Source organism: Poromitra crassiceps, assembly GCF_964638095.1.
Source record: "Poromitra crassiceps genome assembly, chromosome: 4".
Classification (NCBI taxonomy): domain Eukaryota; kingdom Metazoa; phylum Chordata; class Actinopteri; order Beryciformes; family Melamphaidae; genus Poromitra; species Poromitra crassiceps.
This window is the reverse complement of record NC_139626.1, coordinates 27407602-27420212: the sequence shown is the minus strand read 5'-3', so window position 1 is coordinate 27420212 and position 12611 is coordinate 27407602. Positions and strand designations below refer to the sequence as shown.

The following is a 12611-nucleotide window of genomic DNA, read 5'->3' as shown; positions in this document are numbered from 1 at the left end:
CGGCTGCGCGTCTTAAAAAAAAAAAAAAAGGTTGCCAGATAACTGCTGATTTACAGCCCAAAAACAACACAAATGAAGCAACCAGATTTGCCTCCTCGGTTCCCGTCGGTACTTTGGGTATTGGAGGAAAGCGAGTACCGTCACGTTTTCAGAATGTTGGTATCGACTTGGCACCGAAGTATCGGTTCTCATGACATCCCTAGCTCACGGTCAGTATCCGTTACTGCTCACGGTCAGTATCCGTTACTGCTCACGGTCAGTATCCGTTACTGCTCACGGTCAGTATCCGTTACTGCTCACGGTCAGTATCCGTTACTGCTCACGGTCAGTATCTGTTACTGCTCACGGTCAGTATCCGTTACTGCTCACGGTCAGTATCCGTTACTGCTCACGGTCAGTATCTGTTACTGCTCACGGTCAGTATCCGTTACCGCTCACGGTCAGTATCCGTTACCGCTCACGGTCGGTATCCGTTACCGCTCATGGTCGGTATCTGTTACTGCTCATGGTCGGTATCTGTTACCGCTCATGGTCAGTATCCGTTACTGCTCACGGTCAGTATCCGTTACCGCTCACGGTCAGTATCCGTCCGTTACCGCTCACGGTCAGTATCCGTTACCGCTCACGGTCAGTATCCGTCCGTTACCGCTCACGGTCAGTATCCGTTACTGCTCACAGTCAGTATCCGTTACTGCTCACGGTCAGTATCCGTTACTGCTCACAGTCAGTATCCGTTACTGCTCACGGTCAGTATCCGTTACTGCTCACGGTCAGTATCCGTTACTGCTCACAGTCAGTATCCGTTACTGCTCACAGTCAGTATCCGTTACTGCTCACGGTCAGTATCCGTTACTGCTCACAGTCAGTATCCGTTACTGCTCACGGTCAGTATCCGTTACTGCTCACAGTCAGTATCCGTTACTGCTCACGGTCAGTATCCGTTACCGCTCACGGTCAAGTTCATGATCCCCAATTGCTCCATGTGACACGTTTATGTGGAGTCATCCCATTTGACATGAGCCCCAGAACAGAGCCGTCGCTGGTCACTAAGTCTGCCGATTAGCATTCTGAGCGCTGCCTCCCCAGCCAACTGTCTGCGGGCTTATCACAGCCCCCCGGGGGTTGTCTGGGGTGTCTCAGCCCACTGGCTTGAGGCCCTCTGCCGGGGCCTGGAGGAGCAAATGACACTGAGGGAGAGAAGGGGGGGGGGGGGGTTAGGAGGAGGGAGGAGAAGAGGCGCAACAGAGGAGGAGAAGGGAGTTGGAATGAAATGCGCTGCTATAAAGCTGTCAGGGGCACTCACCTTTTCATATAAGAGAGCTTATCTCCTTGGAATGGCTGCTCATGCAACAGCCCTCTGGCACATAAATGCAGGCTTAAAGATGAAGACACATATATATATATATATATACACTGTGTATACAGTATATATATATCAGCGGATTATAGATGTCCTGCTGCTGATAGTTTGATGTTTTGCTGTGTCTGGGGCACACACACACACAGATCAATAACAGCAGCTATTTAGTTGTTGTGTGCTTGTTGTTTTGTAACTCCCATAGCCTTTGTGGAGACAAGTCGTTTTCTTCCAGGGCTTATAAAGGACTATGGAGACCACTGCAGAAAGGAGTATTTATAGCTAAACTCTCTTGTTTCTTAGTGGTTACTTATAAACTGATATAAAATGTCCCGCACACACTCCCACCCTCCCACACGCTTGACTGAGTTGTACCCTAACCTTGACCTCTGTCCTCTGCCTGTAGGACACATTTAACCTTGACCTCTGTCGTCTGCCTGTAGGACACGTTTAACCTTGACCTCTGTCCTCTGCCTGTAGGACACGGGGAAGCTAAACGTCTCCTACTTCCGCTTCGACATAAACGACGCCACGGGCGACCTGGACGCTAACCGGCCTGTCCCGTTCCGCCTGACACCCAACATCTCGGAGTTCCTCACCACCATCGGCGTGTCGGGCCCGCTCACCGCCTCCATGATCGCCGTGGCACGATGCTTCGCACAGCCAAACTTCAAGGTAGGTCAATCACGTGAGATTCTCACGTATTTTATTGCTCAGTGCTTTTAAACAACACATTGATAGCTGTTTGCAGGAAACAACAAGGAAACAATCGGGAAGTCATTAGCGCACATACTCTCAAGTGCCAGACGGGGGAGACAAAGGTTCCACACTAGGAAAGTTACGCACTCCAGATTTAAAAGTCCCATACACTATTAAAAATTGTTCTGTGTTGAAAGGGATTTTATTTAATGAATTCGTTAAAATATGTTTACTTGCAAAATAGCGATACTTGACGCAAATGATTAATTGATAGAAGTGTTGGAGGGGTTTTTAGGACACGTTTTTATCAGATGTGAGGTTCAATCAGCTAGCAGTGTTGGTGGATATATATATATATATATATATATATATATATATATATATACAGTATATTGTCTGACAATACCACAAGCATTCTGCAACAACAGTCGTCTGTAATAACAGAATACTGTAGCACTCCTCGGTCCTCACGCTGTCAACATTGTTGGCTCCTGGCAAATTCTCCAGCCTTTTTTTAGGGCTCAAACTCACAAAGATAAAGCCAGAGAGGAAGCCCACTGAGGCACAGCCAAACAAAAACAATATCATAAAAATACAAGCAGTCAGAGGCTTTGTATAGTTGATCTAAATGACAGCCGTGTGGTGTCTATGTATAGGTCTCCCCTGTACTTTGAGCCTGAGTGATGTGGAGGGAGCGAGAGTGAAGATGCAAAGAAACAAAACACGAGCTCAGGCCGTATCCTCCTTGTGGTCAAGGGAAATGGTCGTTTCCAGGCAACAGCAACACACAGCAAACAAACACGTGACACACAAACAAACACGTAACACACAGACAAACACGCAACATTGATCCATTCAAATAGAGTGGAGCCTAAAACCATATGAACACTTTAGGTAAGGGGAGAGAACAGTGTGTGCCTAGTTAGGTGCATGATTGCTGGTGTTGCGGCCCCACCGTGGTCTACCATGGACATGGTTATGTATTTTAGTTCTTTTCCACCATAATAAGCTGCTAACAACACACAGAAATTGCCCCGTGGAAGATTGATGCGCTCGAAATCGGAGTTAACAGTTTTGTTTTAATGTGTATGTTTTAGATCGGCTATGATTGTATTTAATTTAATTAAACTGATCTTTTATCACTTTTTATTGATGTCACTCCCAAGGAGACCATTTTGAACACTCGGAGTGGGAAACTTTCCCCACATAATTCATATATATATATATATATATATATATATATACACACACACATTAGCTAGAAATCTCGAGAACAACAAATATAACAACTGCTTGAATTGAACAGGGGGTTGCTAGCTTACTTACTTGCTAGTTGGCTAGTAAGCTTAAAAAGTGAACCTATATCCCTCCAGATTCTTGAGATCCATTAATTTCTAATATGTTTGTCAATTCAAAATGTTCACTTCCTTACTTCCTCTGACTCCGATAGGTGGATGGCATCCTGAAGGCGGTCCTTCGCGACGAGATCATCGCCTGGCACAAGAAAACCCAGGAAGACACGTCCATGCCCCTGTCCCCTGCCGGCCAACCAGAGAACATGGACTCGCAGCAGCTGGTCTCGTTGGTCCAGAAGGCTGTGACGGCCATCATGACCCGTCTGCACAACTTGGCTCAGTTCGAGGGAGGGGAGAGCAAGGTCAACACGCTTGTAGCTGCAGCCAACAGCCTGGACAACCTCTGTCGCATGGACCCTGCCTGGCATCCCTGGCTGTGAGACACCACACAGCAGACTCTGACAGAACATACATCAGCATTAGTTCAGCACAGGAGAGACAAAATGCTGCAACAACTAGATAAGAATGACCAGATAAGATGTGGAACAAGAAATGGTTTTTGTATCTGACGGACAGGTGTTGCAAATGTATGTTTCATTTGACACGCCTAGTGTCAGTAGGGCTGTCACTTTTTCCAAAAATCAAGGACGAATCTAAAATGAAAAACATTTCGTTCGAATTTTGAATAAAAAGTGGCAGCCCGAAGTGTCAGATTGTTTTTTTTTCCACCGACGAAAGCACAACTGAAATAGTTTGCAAAGTGGAATGGAGTTGAAACAAAGGCTTCACGTGGCGCGTCACATTTCAACGGTTTGTCAGTTTGTGGGGGGCTACCTAATATCAGATGCCGAATACTAATGTCTGAACTGAAATCTGATTATTTCTCCTCCAACCTTCAAGCAATCTCGCCTATTTATTGTGACATGAGCCATGATGTCATCCCATCTCAAACATGACATGGTGACAGTGTTTTCAGCTGACAGGAGGCGCTGTTTGCTTTGCCTCCGTCTTTGCCGTTGTATTTCACCCGTTACAAAAAAGGAGCAGTTTATGTTTGTTGGAAAATGTTGAATATAATTGAATATTGGTTCCTGTGGAGGTTTGTTCCTGCTTCAAGAGCTTACGATGTTTCTACTCTGAAGCTGGTCAATCTGGACTCCAGAATTAGTATTTTTATTTAAACCAAAATATGTAGCTTCTCTTATATCTTTACAGAATGTAGAGTGTTGCGCTCCTGTGAATAACAGATTATTGCTGTATTATTTTTCTCTCTCTATCAATCATGTACTATGTTAAGATGTCTGAACTACTCCAAAAGCCATTTTACTTGAGTTTTTTTTCCCTTGTCTGGTGTCCAAAAAGTAATGTAAATTATTATTTTTTTCTTTTTTGAAAGACTTACAAAAAATTCTACAAATGAAAACTTCAGGGTGATAGTGACACTGTAATAAGCTATAAGTTGCCATGATGCATATATGGCATTCCCAAGCTGTTTTTGTATGCATATTCCTCCCCATTTTGTATAGGTACAGTGCTTTTTTCCAGCCGAAATATTCTCTTGCCTTGTAAATATGCATTTTGTTTTAATAAAATGTTCTTTTTAGAGGAAAAAAAAGTGCATAAGTTGTACTGCGTTTCTTGTGCAACAGCCCCTCTTCATATGTGTGTGTGTGTGTGTATACTGTATATATATATATATATATATATATATATAATTGTTTAAACTGAGGAGTCTGCCTTTCTTTAGTCTTCCCCAAGGAACCTCGAAAAATGACTTCCAACTGTCCTGACCAAGCGCGTCATTTTGCATAGGGTCGGTGGGGTCCGGACCCTACCAACATTTCAGGGTGTCCAATTGTCCCTACCAACTTTTAAGCAACCTTATTTGCATTATCTTTGGAGTGCAGTTATATAGGTCATTTAGATTGTCTTCCCATATTTTGCAAGGATAGAATTGACCCGACCATTATTGAGTGAAATTAGTTTGCAATATGTTCAAAGTTACATTTACCCTGTTTTTCACAACGGAATGGGCCAGTCCATTCAGGACTGGCCCAACTCCCGTTTGATTGGCTCATTTGGCTGATGACCAAACAAACGCCCACCCACACACAGTTTTCCGGGTTATAGAAATCATGCGCAGCAGACAGACCCTCCTGTTAGCGATAAATCTGGAGACTTTTTCTGACATGGGATTAACATTACCAGCAAGCAGCAGTGACGCAGCAGTGCAGTAGTGCAAGCAGCAGCAAGCAGGTAAGTCCCGCTAGCATCGATGCTAATTTAGCAAAGTACAGCACGCAGCTGAAGCACATGGCTATAATATGGACGTTAACGTCCATATTAAGTAGCCATGTGCTTGCGCGATGACAACAGTGTATTGGTGATTTCAAATGGTGGCAATTGACATCTGACTGAAGATCGTGCAACTCTTAGGATGAAGAAATGTAGGATGTATGATGTGTGGGATTCCGTGGCAATTTTTTCTTTCCAACCCGGCTGTTTGTGAAAGAACATGATTAGATGGCTAAACCTCCAGTTTGTGTTTGTTAGTTACAATTATGCTGACAGGAGAGCTGAGCAGGTGGTGACATGAAAGTTATTGAGAAAAGGAGAAGATACTGAATAATGACATCACAACAGTATAATCCTAATGTTGATTTAAAATGAGATATTCGTCTAAATATGGCTAAAAAAGGGATCATGTCTATGTTCCCCGGGTTCTATGTTCCCCGGGTTCTATATTCCCCGTTTTTCACTAACCCTAAACCTAACCTCCCCCAGACCCTAACCCAAAACCTAACCTCTCCCACCCCCCACGCCTAAACCTAACCTCCCCCAGACCCTAACCCAAAACCTAACCTCTCCCAGGGAACATAGCGGGGAACATAGGACCCTATTTGGGAAAAGCGGGGAACATAGGGATGACCCCCTAAAAAAGGTAAAACAAAAACCTCAAATCTTTTTTCGGCGGCGCCCTTGCGGGTGCCACCGAAACAACCTCCCCTCATGCCGTCCTCGACCCTACCAACTTTGACACCAAAACGACGCCCTTGGTCCTGACGATTTCACAGGTTTTTCAGTTTTTATCAGTTTTGCTCCAGGAATCTTTTAATTGTATATGCATTGCACCTTACAGATCACTTCTCACTCACTGCACATGCATTGGTAACCGTTGTAAAGTGGCAATAATACTCACGCATCCCTCTACCGCATCACTGTCGCACACATAATCACATTGAAGGACGCACTCTGGGGTGTTACTGCTCTAACAACTCATACTGTGAAATGACTCCAGACTCGCCATTCTCTGATGCTCAGAAGTCTGTGGCTGTCGTCGTGGCGGCTCACAGCTGTGTCGTATTTATGAAGAAGCGTTTGAGTGCAGTCGAGTGGAATCAAAGTGTGGCTCTGTCTCCTGGAGGTGGAATAACCTTGCGGTCGTTGCCTCTCCCTCCCCGGGCCCCTCTCTGCGGAGGTGTGCAGAGCCCCTCTCCCCTCCCCTGGTGGTTGATTAATGCATGCCAGTACATCTCCGAGTGGGCCGGCCTCTGTTGACTTACACTCACTGTCAGCCGGCCCGCCCATGCTCATAAACAACGGTTATATCTCTGTTCGCCTCTACAGCATCCACACGCATAACCTTTCCCTTTCAAATCTTTTACACAGCTTCTCTCCAACACTTCTCTCTCTAGTCTCCGCCACCTCTCCTTCTGACACATTATGGGGACGTTTTAATCTTCTAGGGCAGTGCTCCTCAAACTTTTTGGGCATCAGCACCCCCTTTCCCCAATTTCTGAATCCAGGTACCCCCTTTACCAAACTACCACATTTTGCTTAGAAAACGGCAAGAGAAAACGACAGCATATGATGCAATGAATGAATGATAACCCACCTTTTGAAGAATATATAACATTACAAAATAAGAAATTGCATGGAAGAGGTGCAATTAGTCACTCATCTTATGTTAATGTTTCATTTATTTTCATGAGTCTTAGTTTTTTCCATTTTCCCCTTTCTCTCAAGTATCCCCTGTAGTACCTTCATGTACCCCTAGGGGTACGTGTACCCCACTTTGGGAACCACTGTTCTAGGGGTTCTCAAAGTTTTGATGAATGAAGGATAATTTAGGGACCCAAAAATATGCTGCCCAAGAAAAAAAAACAAATGTTGTATGTTGTGTTTCCTAGAGGAGGAGGGGGGGAATCACATGTGTCCGTTTGTAGATGTTTTAACACAGGCACGCTGCACGCACCATATCTCCCAACATTAGGCTGTGGAAGAGGACCCCTTTGAAAACGAGGGCTGCACTTGGCTCGCAGGCCGCACTTTGAGGACCCCTGGTCTTACTGGTATTTTAACATGCACCAGCCACTTTCATCATTTTTCACAACCAACTAGGTTTATTTGCCCTTCTGGCAAACATCTAGCCTACATGTGCCGATGCCACCGAGGGACTGTAGTACTTTCATTAGGTCTTTGTTGAAATGTGTATGTGTATGAAATGCCTGAGGTAGTTCTTGCAGTAGCATGAAATATTGCTATTTCCATTTCACATTTCTCTACAATTCAAATTGCTTGTGGAAGCAAAGCAAGCAATTCTGCAAACTAGCAGAGGATTCATTTCCAGCACCCTGCTTTCCTGATAAGGTCAGTCATGTCATTTTACACTTTACATTGGATTCAGGCTTTGCATATTGTTTGTTGGACTTCCTCACTGTAAGGTGGCCTTAATCCTTTGTTGAGGACGTAGCTGGAGCTACTGTGCCCTAGTAGGCCTAGTGGTGGTGAGCTGATTGATTTCATTCTTCACTTAACCAAGACGCTCACAGCTGGTATCTAAATGCCAAGCTAGCTTTCACTTTTTAGAATTACGTCTCCAAATGATAGCTGGTTAGCATTAGCGACCAACATGGCTGGTGCCTGGTGTGGAGAGAGAAGACTTGTGATCCAGATACATTTGGCTGGTGCATGATGGAGTCTTCACACAAAAAAACGTCCTTTCAAAGGTTTAATACCTGTAGTCTGGGTAGGGCAGCAGCACAGCAACAAACAGTTTCGGCGCGTAGGCCTTCTTCAGAACACTGAAGAAGGCCTACGCGCCGAAACGGTTTGTTGCTGTTGACTTGAGTTGCAAGGGACTGACTGCATTCATGTCTGTTGAAAGGGACTGGATGCGTGTCTGTTGAAAGGGACTGGATGCGTGTCTGTTGAAAGGGACTGGATGCAGCATCCAGGCCGTTTGGTTCAGTCCCTTTGATTGTGTTCTGGGTGCCCTCTGTTGGGAAAGGCATCCATTTCACGCCTCAGGTGTCTGTTCCCATTTGAGAGATGGGGTGAAATATGAAATCCACAACAGCAGAACACACATGTACACACACACACCATGTAGCTACACACACCATGTAGCTACACACACCTACACACACCATGTAGCTACACACACCTACACACACCATGTAGCTACACACACCATGTAGCTACACACACCATGTAGCTACACACTGCACACACACACCAGTGACTCCAGCAGAGATGTGACATAGGTTGCCTGCCAGGGTATTGTAAATTAAATTATCTATTCAATTAGATTAGATTATTAAATTATATTATATATGATTATATATATTTAAATTAAATGTATGGTACATTTCATATTTATGCAGAGTGATACATTCTTCCACCAAATAGATTTTTATGTGTTTAATGATTGCAATAAGACTCTCAAAATTATAGATAATAATAAAAGTAGCAAAACTCCAAAACTATACTGTGAACTATTTAAAGAGGAATCATATATTTCTATTGTTTTTTGTTGTTTGTAAGAAATCTCGCCTCATTTTTGCTTGTTTCTTTGTTTTTTGGGGACGGGGGGTGGGGGGGGGGGCTAAAGGGGGGCGCCACAAATCCTCTATGCAAAGCGGAGTGGAGGTGATTGATGTGCTCCGGTGGGAGTGGAAATGTAGCCTGGATCATCCTGGGATCTGACAGAGAGCAGAGATCTCCGAGGACACACGAGACAGGGATGGATCCTGGCAGGACCAGATGATGAAACCTCCCCACTTCAATGATCTCATCCCCGCTGAGGATGAGGCAGAGGGAGGAAGGGTTCGGGCCGGGAAGGAGAGAAGGAACGACCGTGTGTTTGGTTTCTACAGCAACTTGGCTGTCATATTGTTTCTGTAGAGTCGCGTTTGGACACTCGTTTCACATCACCACTCATTGTTCATTCCACATATCTTTTACATGGATCAGTGGCTATAACACTGAGGCCACTGAAGCGCACGAGGCATGGGGGAAGCCATTGCGAATCTGTAAAGAGAACAGAGGCGCAAAAGCAGCATGAAAGTTTTGATGCATAGTCATAGTGGGGTTGCACTAAAGCCATGAAGAGCAATTCCATGGTTTTTGTGTCCAGAAAATTTTACTTTCTGGCAAGAAATTAATTTTTTTTTGGGTAACTTTAGCTATGACTTTTAAGCCCATCCTCTTCCCAGAGAGACTGGTCGACACAGGCTAGATAAGTAATAACAGCGTGGCGTAGGACTAGTGGCTTGTTGAAGTTCAGGCTTTATTGGCTGGGCTATGAGCAAGAGTCATCCAATTCATAACCTCAGCAGGGAAGGATTTATGACATCACTAATGATGTCACTCACAATGTATGACAACATCAGTAGTTTATTTGATTGGGATAGCAGCAGCAAATGCTGCTGATGATGTCACAGATGATGTCACAATGTCAACAGTCCTACTTGAAGCCTCGGCAGGGCAGGGGCAGTTTAGCACTTTCTTTCACCGGCGGTCTGACAGTGAATTTCGCCTCTGATCAGTGGTTGAAATAAAGTGCTTGAAAGGGTGTCACCATGTTTACCATGGCGAAGTTCAACACCCCTGTGATCCAGGACAATCCATCAGGATGGGGTCCCTGTGAAGTCCCAGAGAAGTTTAAAGACATGCCCTACCAGCCCTTCAGCAAAGGAGACCGTCTGGGAAAGGTTGCTGACTGGACTGGGGTGACGTATCAAGACAAGAGATACACAAACAAGTATTCGTCTCAGTTTGGAGGCGGTCGTCACTATGCCTACTTTCACGAGGAAGATGAGTCAAGCTTCCAGCTGGTGGACACTGCCAAGACGCAGAAAACGGCCTACCAGAGGAACCGCATGAGGTTTGCTCAGAGGAATCTGTGCAGGGACAAGGACCATAGGAACCTGACCCAGTTCAACATGCAGACGTTGCCTAAGAGCACCAAGCAGAAGGAGAGGGATCGCATGCGCCTGCAGAAGAAGTTCCAAAAGCAGTTTGGTGTACGTCAGTGGGACCAGAAGTCTCAGCTGAAACCCAGGGATTCATCTGTTGAGGTGAGGAGTGACTGGGAGGTGAAGGAGGAGATGGACTTCCCCAGGCTGATGAAACTGAGATACATGGAGGTGGCTGACCCCACTGACATTGAGTGCTGTGGTGCCTTGGAGTACTATGACAAGGCTTTCGACCGTGTCACCACCCGCAATGAGAAGTCGCTCAAGAGCATCAAGAGGATCTTCCACACTGTCACTACCACCGATGATCCTGTCATCCGCAAGCTAGCTAAGATCCAGGGTAACGTGTTTGCCACTGACGCCATCTTGGCCACCTTGATGTGCTGCACACGCTCAGTCAACTCCTGGGACATCATTGTGCACAGAGTGGGCAACAAGCTCTTTTTTGACAAGAGAGACAACTCTGACTTTGATTTGTTAACGGTGAGTGAGACTGCTAATGAGCCTCCCCAGGATGAGGGCAACTCCCTCAACTCCCCCCGTAACCTGGCGATGGAGGCCACATACATCAACCACAACTTTAGCCAGCAGTGTTTGCGCATGGGAGGAGAATGTTACAAGTTCCCCAACTCCAATCCATTTGTGGAGGAAGGCATGGATATGAGTGAGGTGGCTTCTGTTGCCTACAGGTACCGTCGTTGGAAGCTCGGGGAGGACATTGACCTGATCGTGCGCTGTCAGCATGATGGAGTGATGACCGGCACCAACGGAGAGGCCTCCTTCATCAACATCAAGACCCTCAATGAGTGGGACTCCAGGCATTGTAATGGAATGGACTGGCGTCAGAAGCTGGACTCCCAGAGAGGAGCCGTCCTGGCCACTGAGCTGAAGAATAACAGCTACAAACTGGCCCGCTGGACCTGCTGTGCCATGCTGGCTGGATCAGAGTACCTGAAGCTGGGCTACGTGTCTCGTTACCATGTGAAAGACTCTGCTCACCATGTCATCCTGGGGACCCAGCAGTTCAAACCCAACCAGTTTGCCAGCCAGATCAGCCTGAGCATGGAGAACGGCTGGGGCATCCTCCACTGTGTCATTGATATCTGCCGCAAGCTGGACGAAGGCAAGCACCTCATCCTGAAGGACCCCAACAAGCAAGTGATCCGAGTGTACAGCCTGCCTGATGGGACCTTCAGCTCAGATGAAGAGGCGGAGGAACAAGAGGAGGAGGAGGAAGATGAAGAGAACTGAGGTGTGGTCAGCACGGTGGCTCAGTGGTTAGCACTGTTTGCCTCACAGCGAGAAGGTCGTGGGTAGATTTGGATTGTTATTGCTGGATTGCACATTTCTTTCTTTTAGCTGTTGGGGGGGAAAAGACTGAAAGGAAACATTGTATGTCATTCATGTAACTATGAATGTAATGTTAACTCAATGTAAGTATGTCTGACCAAAAACATTAATAAAAAGAAAAGTTCTCCCCGTGTGTGCGTGGGTTTCCTCCGGGTGCTCCAGTTTCTTCCCACAGTCTAAAGATATGCTGTGTTTGTGTATCGCTGTTTAGAACACGGCTCTCTCGAATACTCGATTCTGATTGGTCAATCAACAATATTCACCGGTCATTATTTCTCGACAACCGACCGCTGCTCTGCCACACCTGGATTAATCAGTTGGTAGAGCATTTTGTCCGCAGACGCTACTAATTTGGGCCAACCAGTTGCAGCTGTGGTGTCTTGTGTGCCAATTACGAATGAAACCGCTTTGTGTTGAAAACGCTATTAAAAAATCTATTTGAATAATTATTTTTGTCAGATTATTGAATGATTTAGTTGTAGGCCGTGTTCTAAGCGGGATAATGTATACTGAGCCGGTGATTACTGGAAATAATGACCTTCAGGTGAATATTAAGCCCTCCGCTGCACGTCGGGCTAAATCATTCACCTGTCGGTCATTATTTCCACAGTAATCACCGGCTCAGTATACATTATCCCTTACTTAGAACAC

The 12611-nt window shown here is 45.6% G+C and overlaps 1 protein-coding gene and 1 pseudogene across 4 annotated transcripts in view; both read left to right on the top strand.

The window, feature by feature from the left end:
- Positions 1–4908, top strand: part of trrap (transformation/transcription domain-associated protein) — a gene marked incomplete at its 5' end in the record, with an annotated part of 155837 nt that extends 150929 nt beyond the window's left edge. For all 3 annotated transcript variants that reach the window (XM_083634512.1, XM_083634510.1, XM_083634511.1), the window contains 2 exons: positions 1838–2032; positions 3507–4908. In XM_083634512.1, the coding sequence (XP_083490638.1) occupies positions 1838–2032; positions 3507–3791 (480 nt within the window). In that variant the 3' untranslated portion in view covers positions 3792–4908. The remainder of the gene's footprint in view (positions 1–1837; positions 2033–3506) is intronic.
- A 5315-nt stretch (positions 4909–10223) lies between these two features.
- On the top strand, positions 10224–11861 carry LOC310775311 (eukaryotic translation initiation factor 3 subunit D pseudogene; annotated as a pseudogene). Its single transcript has one exon. The product of its transcript is annotated as a eukaryotic translation initiation factor 3 subunit D pseudogene (transcript).
- Positions 11862–12611: the final 750 nt, after the last annotated feature.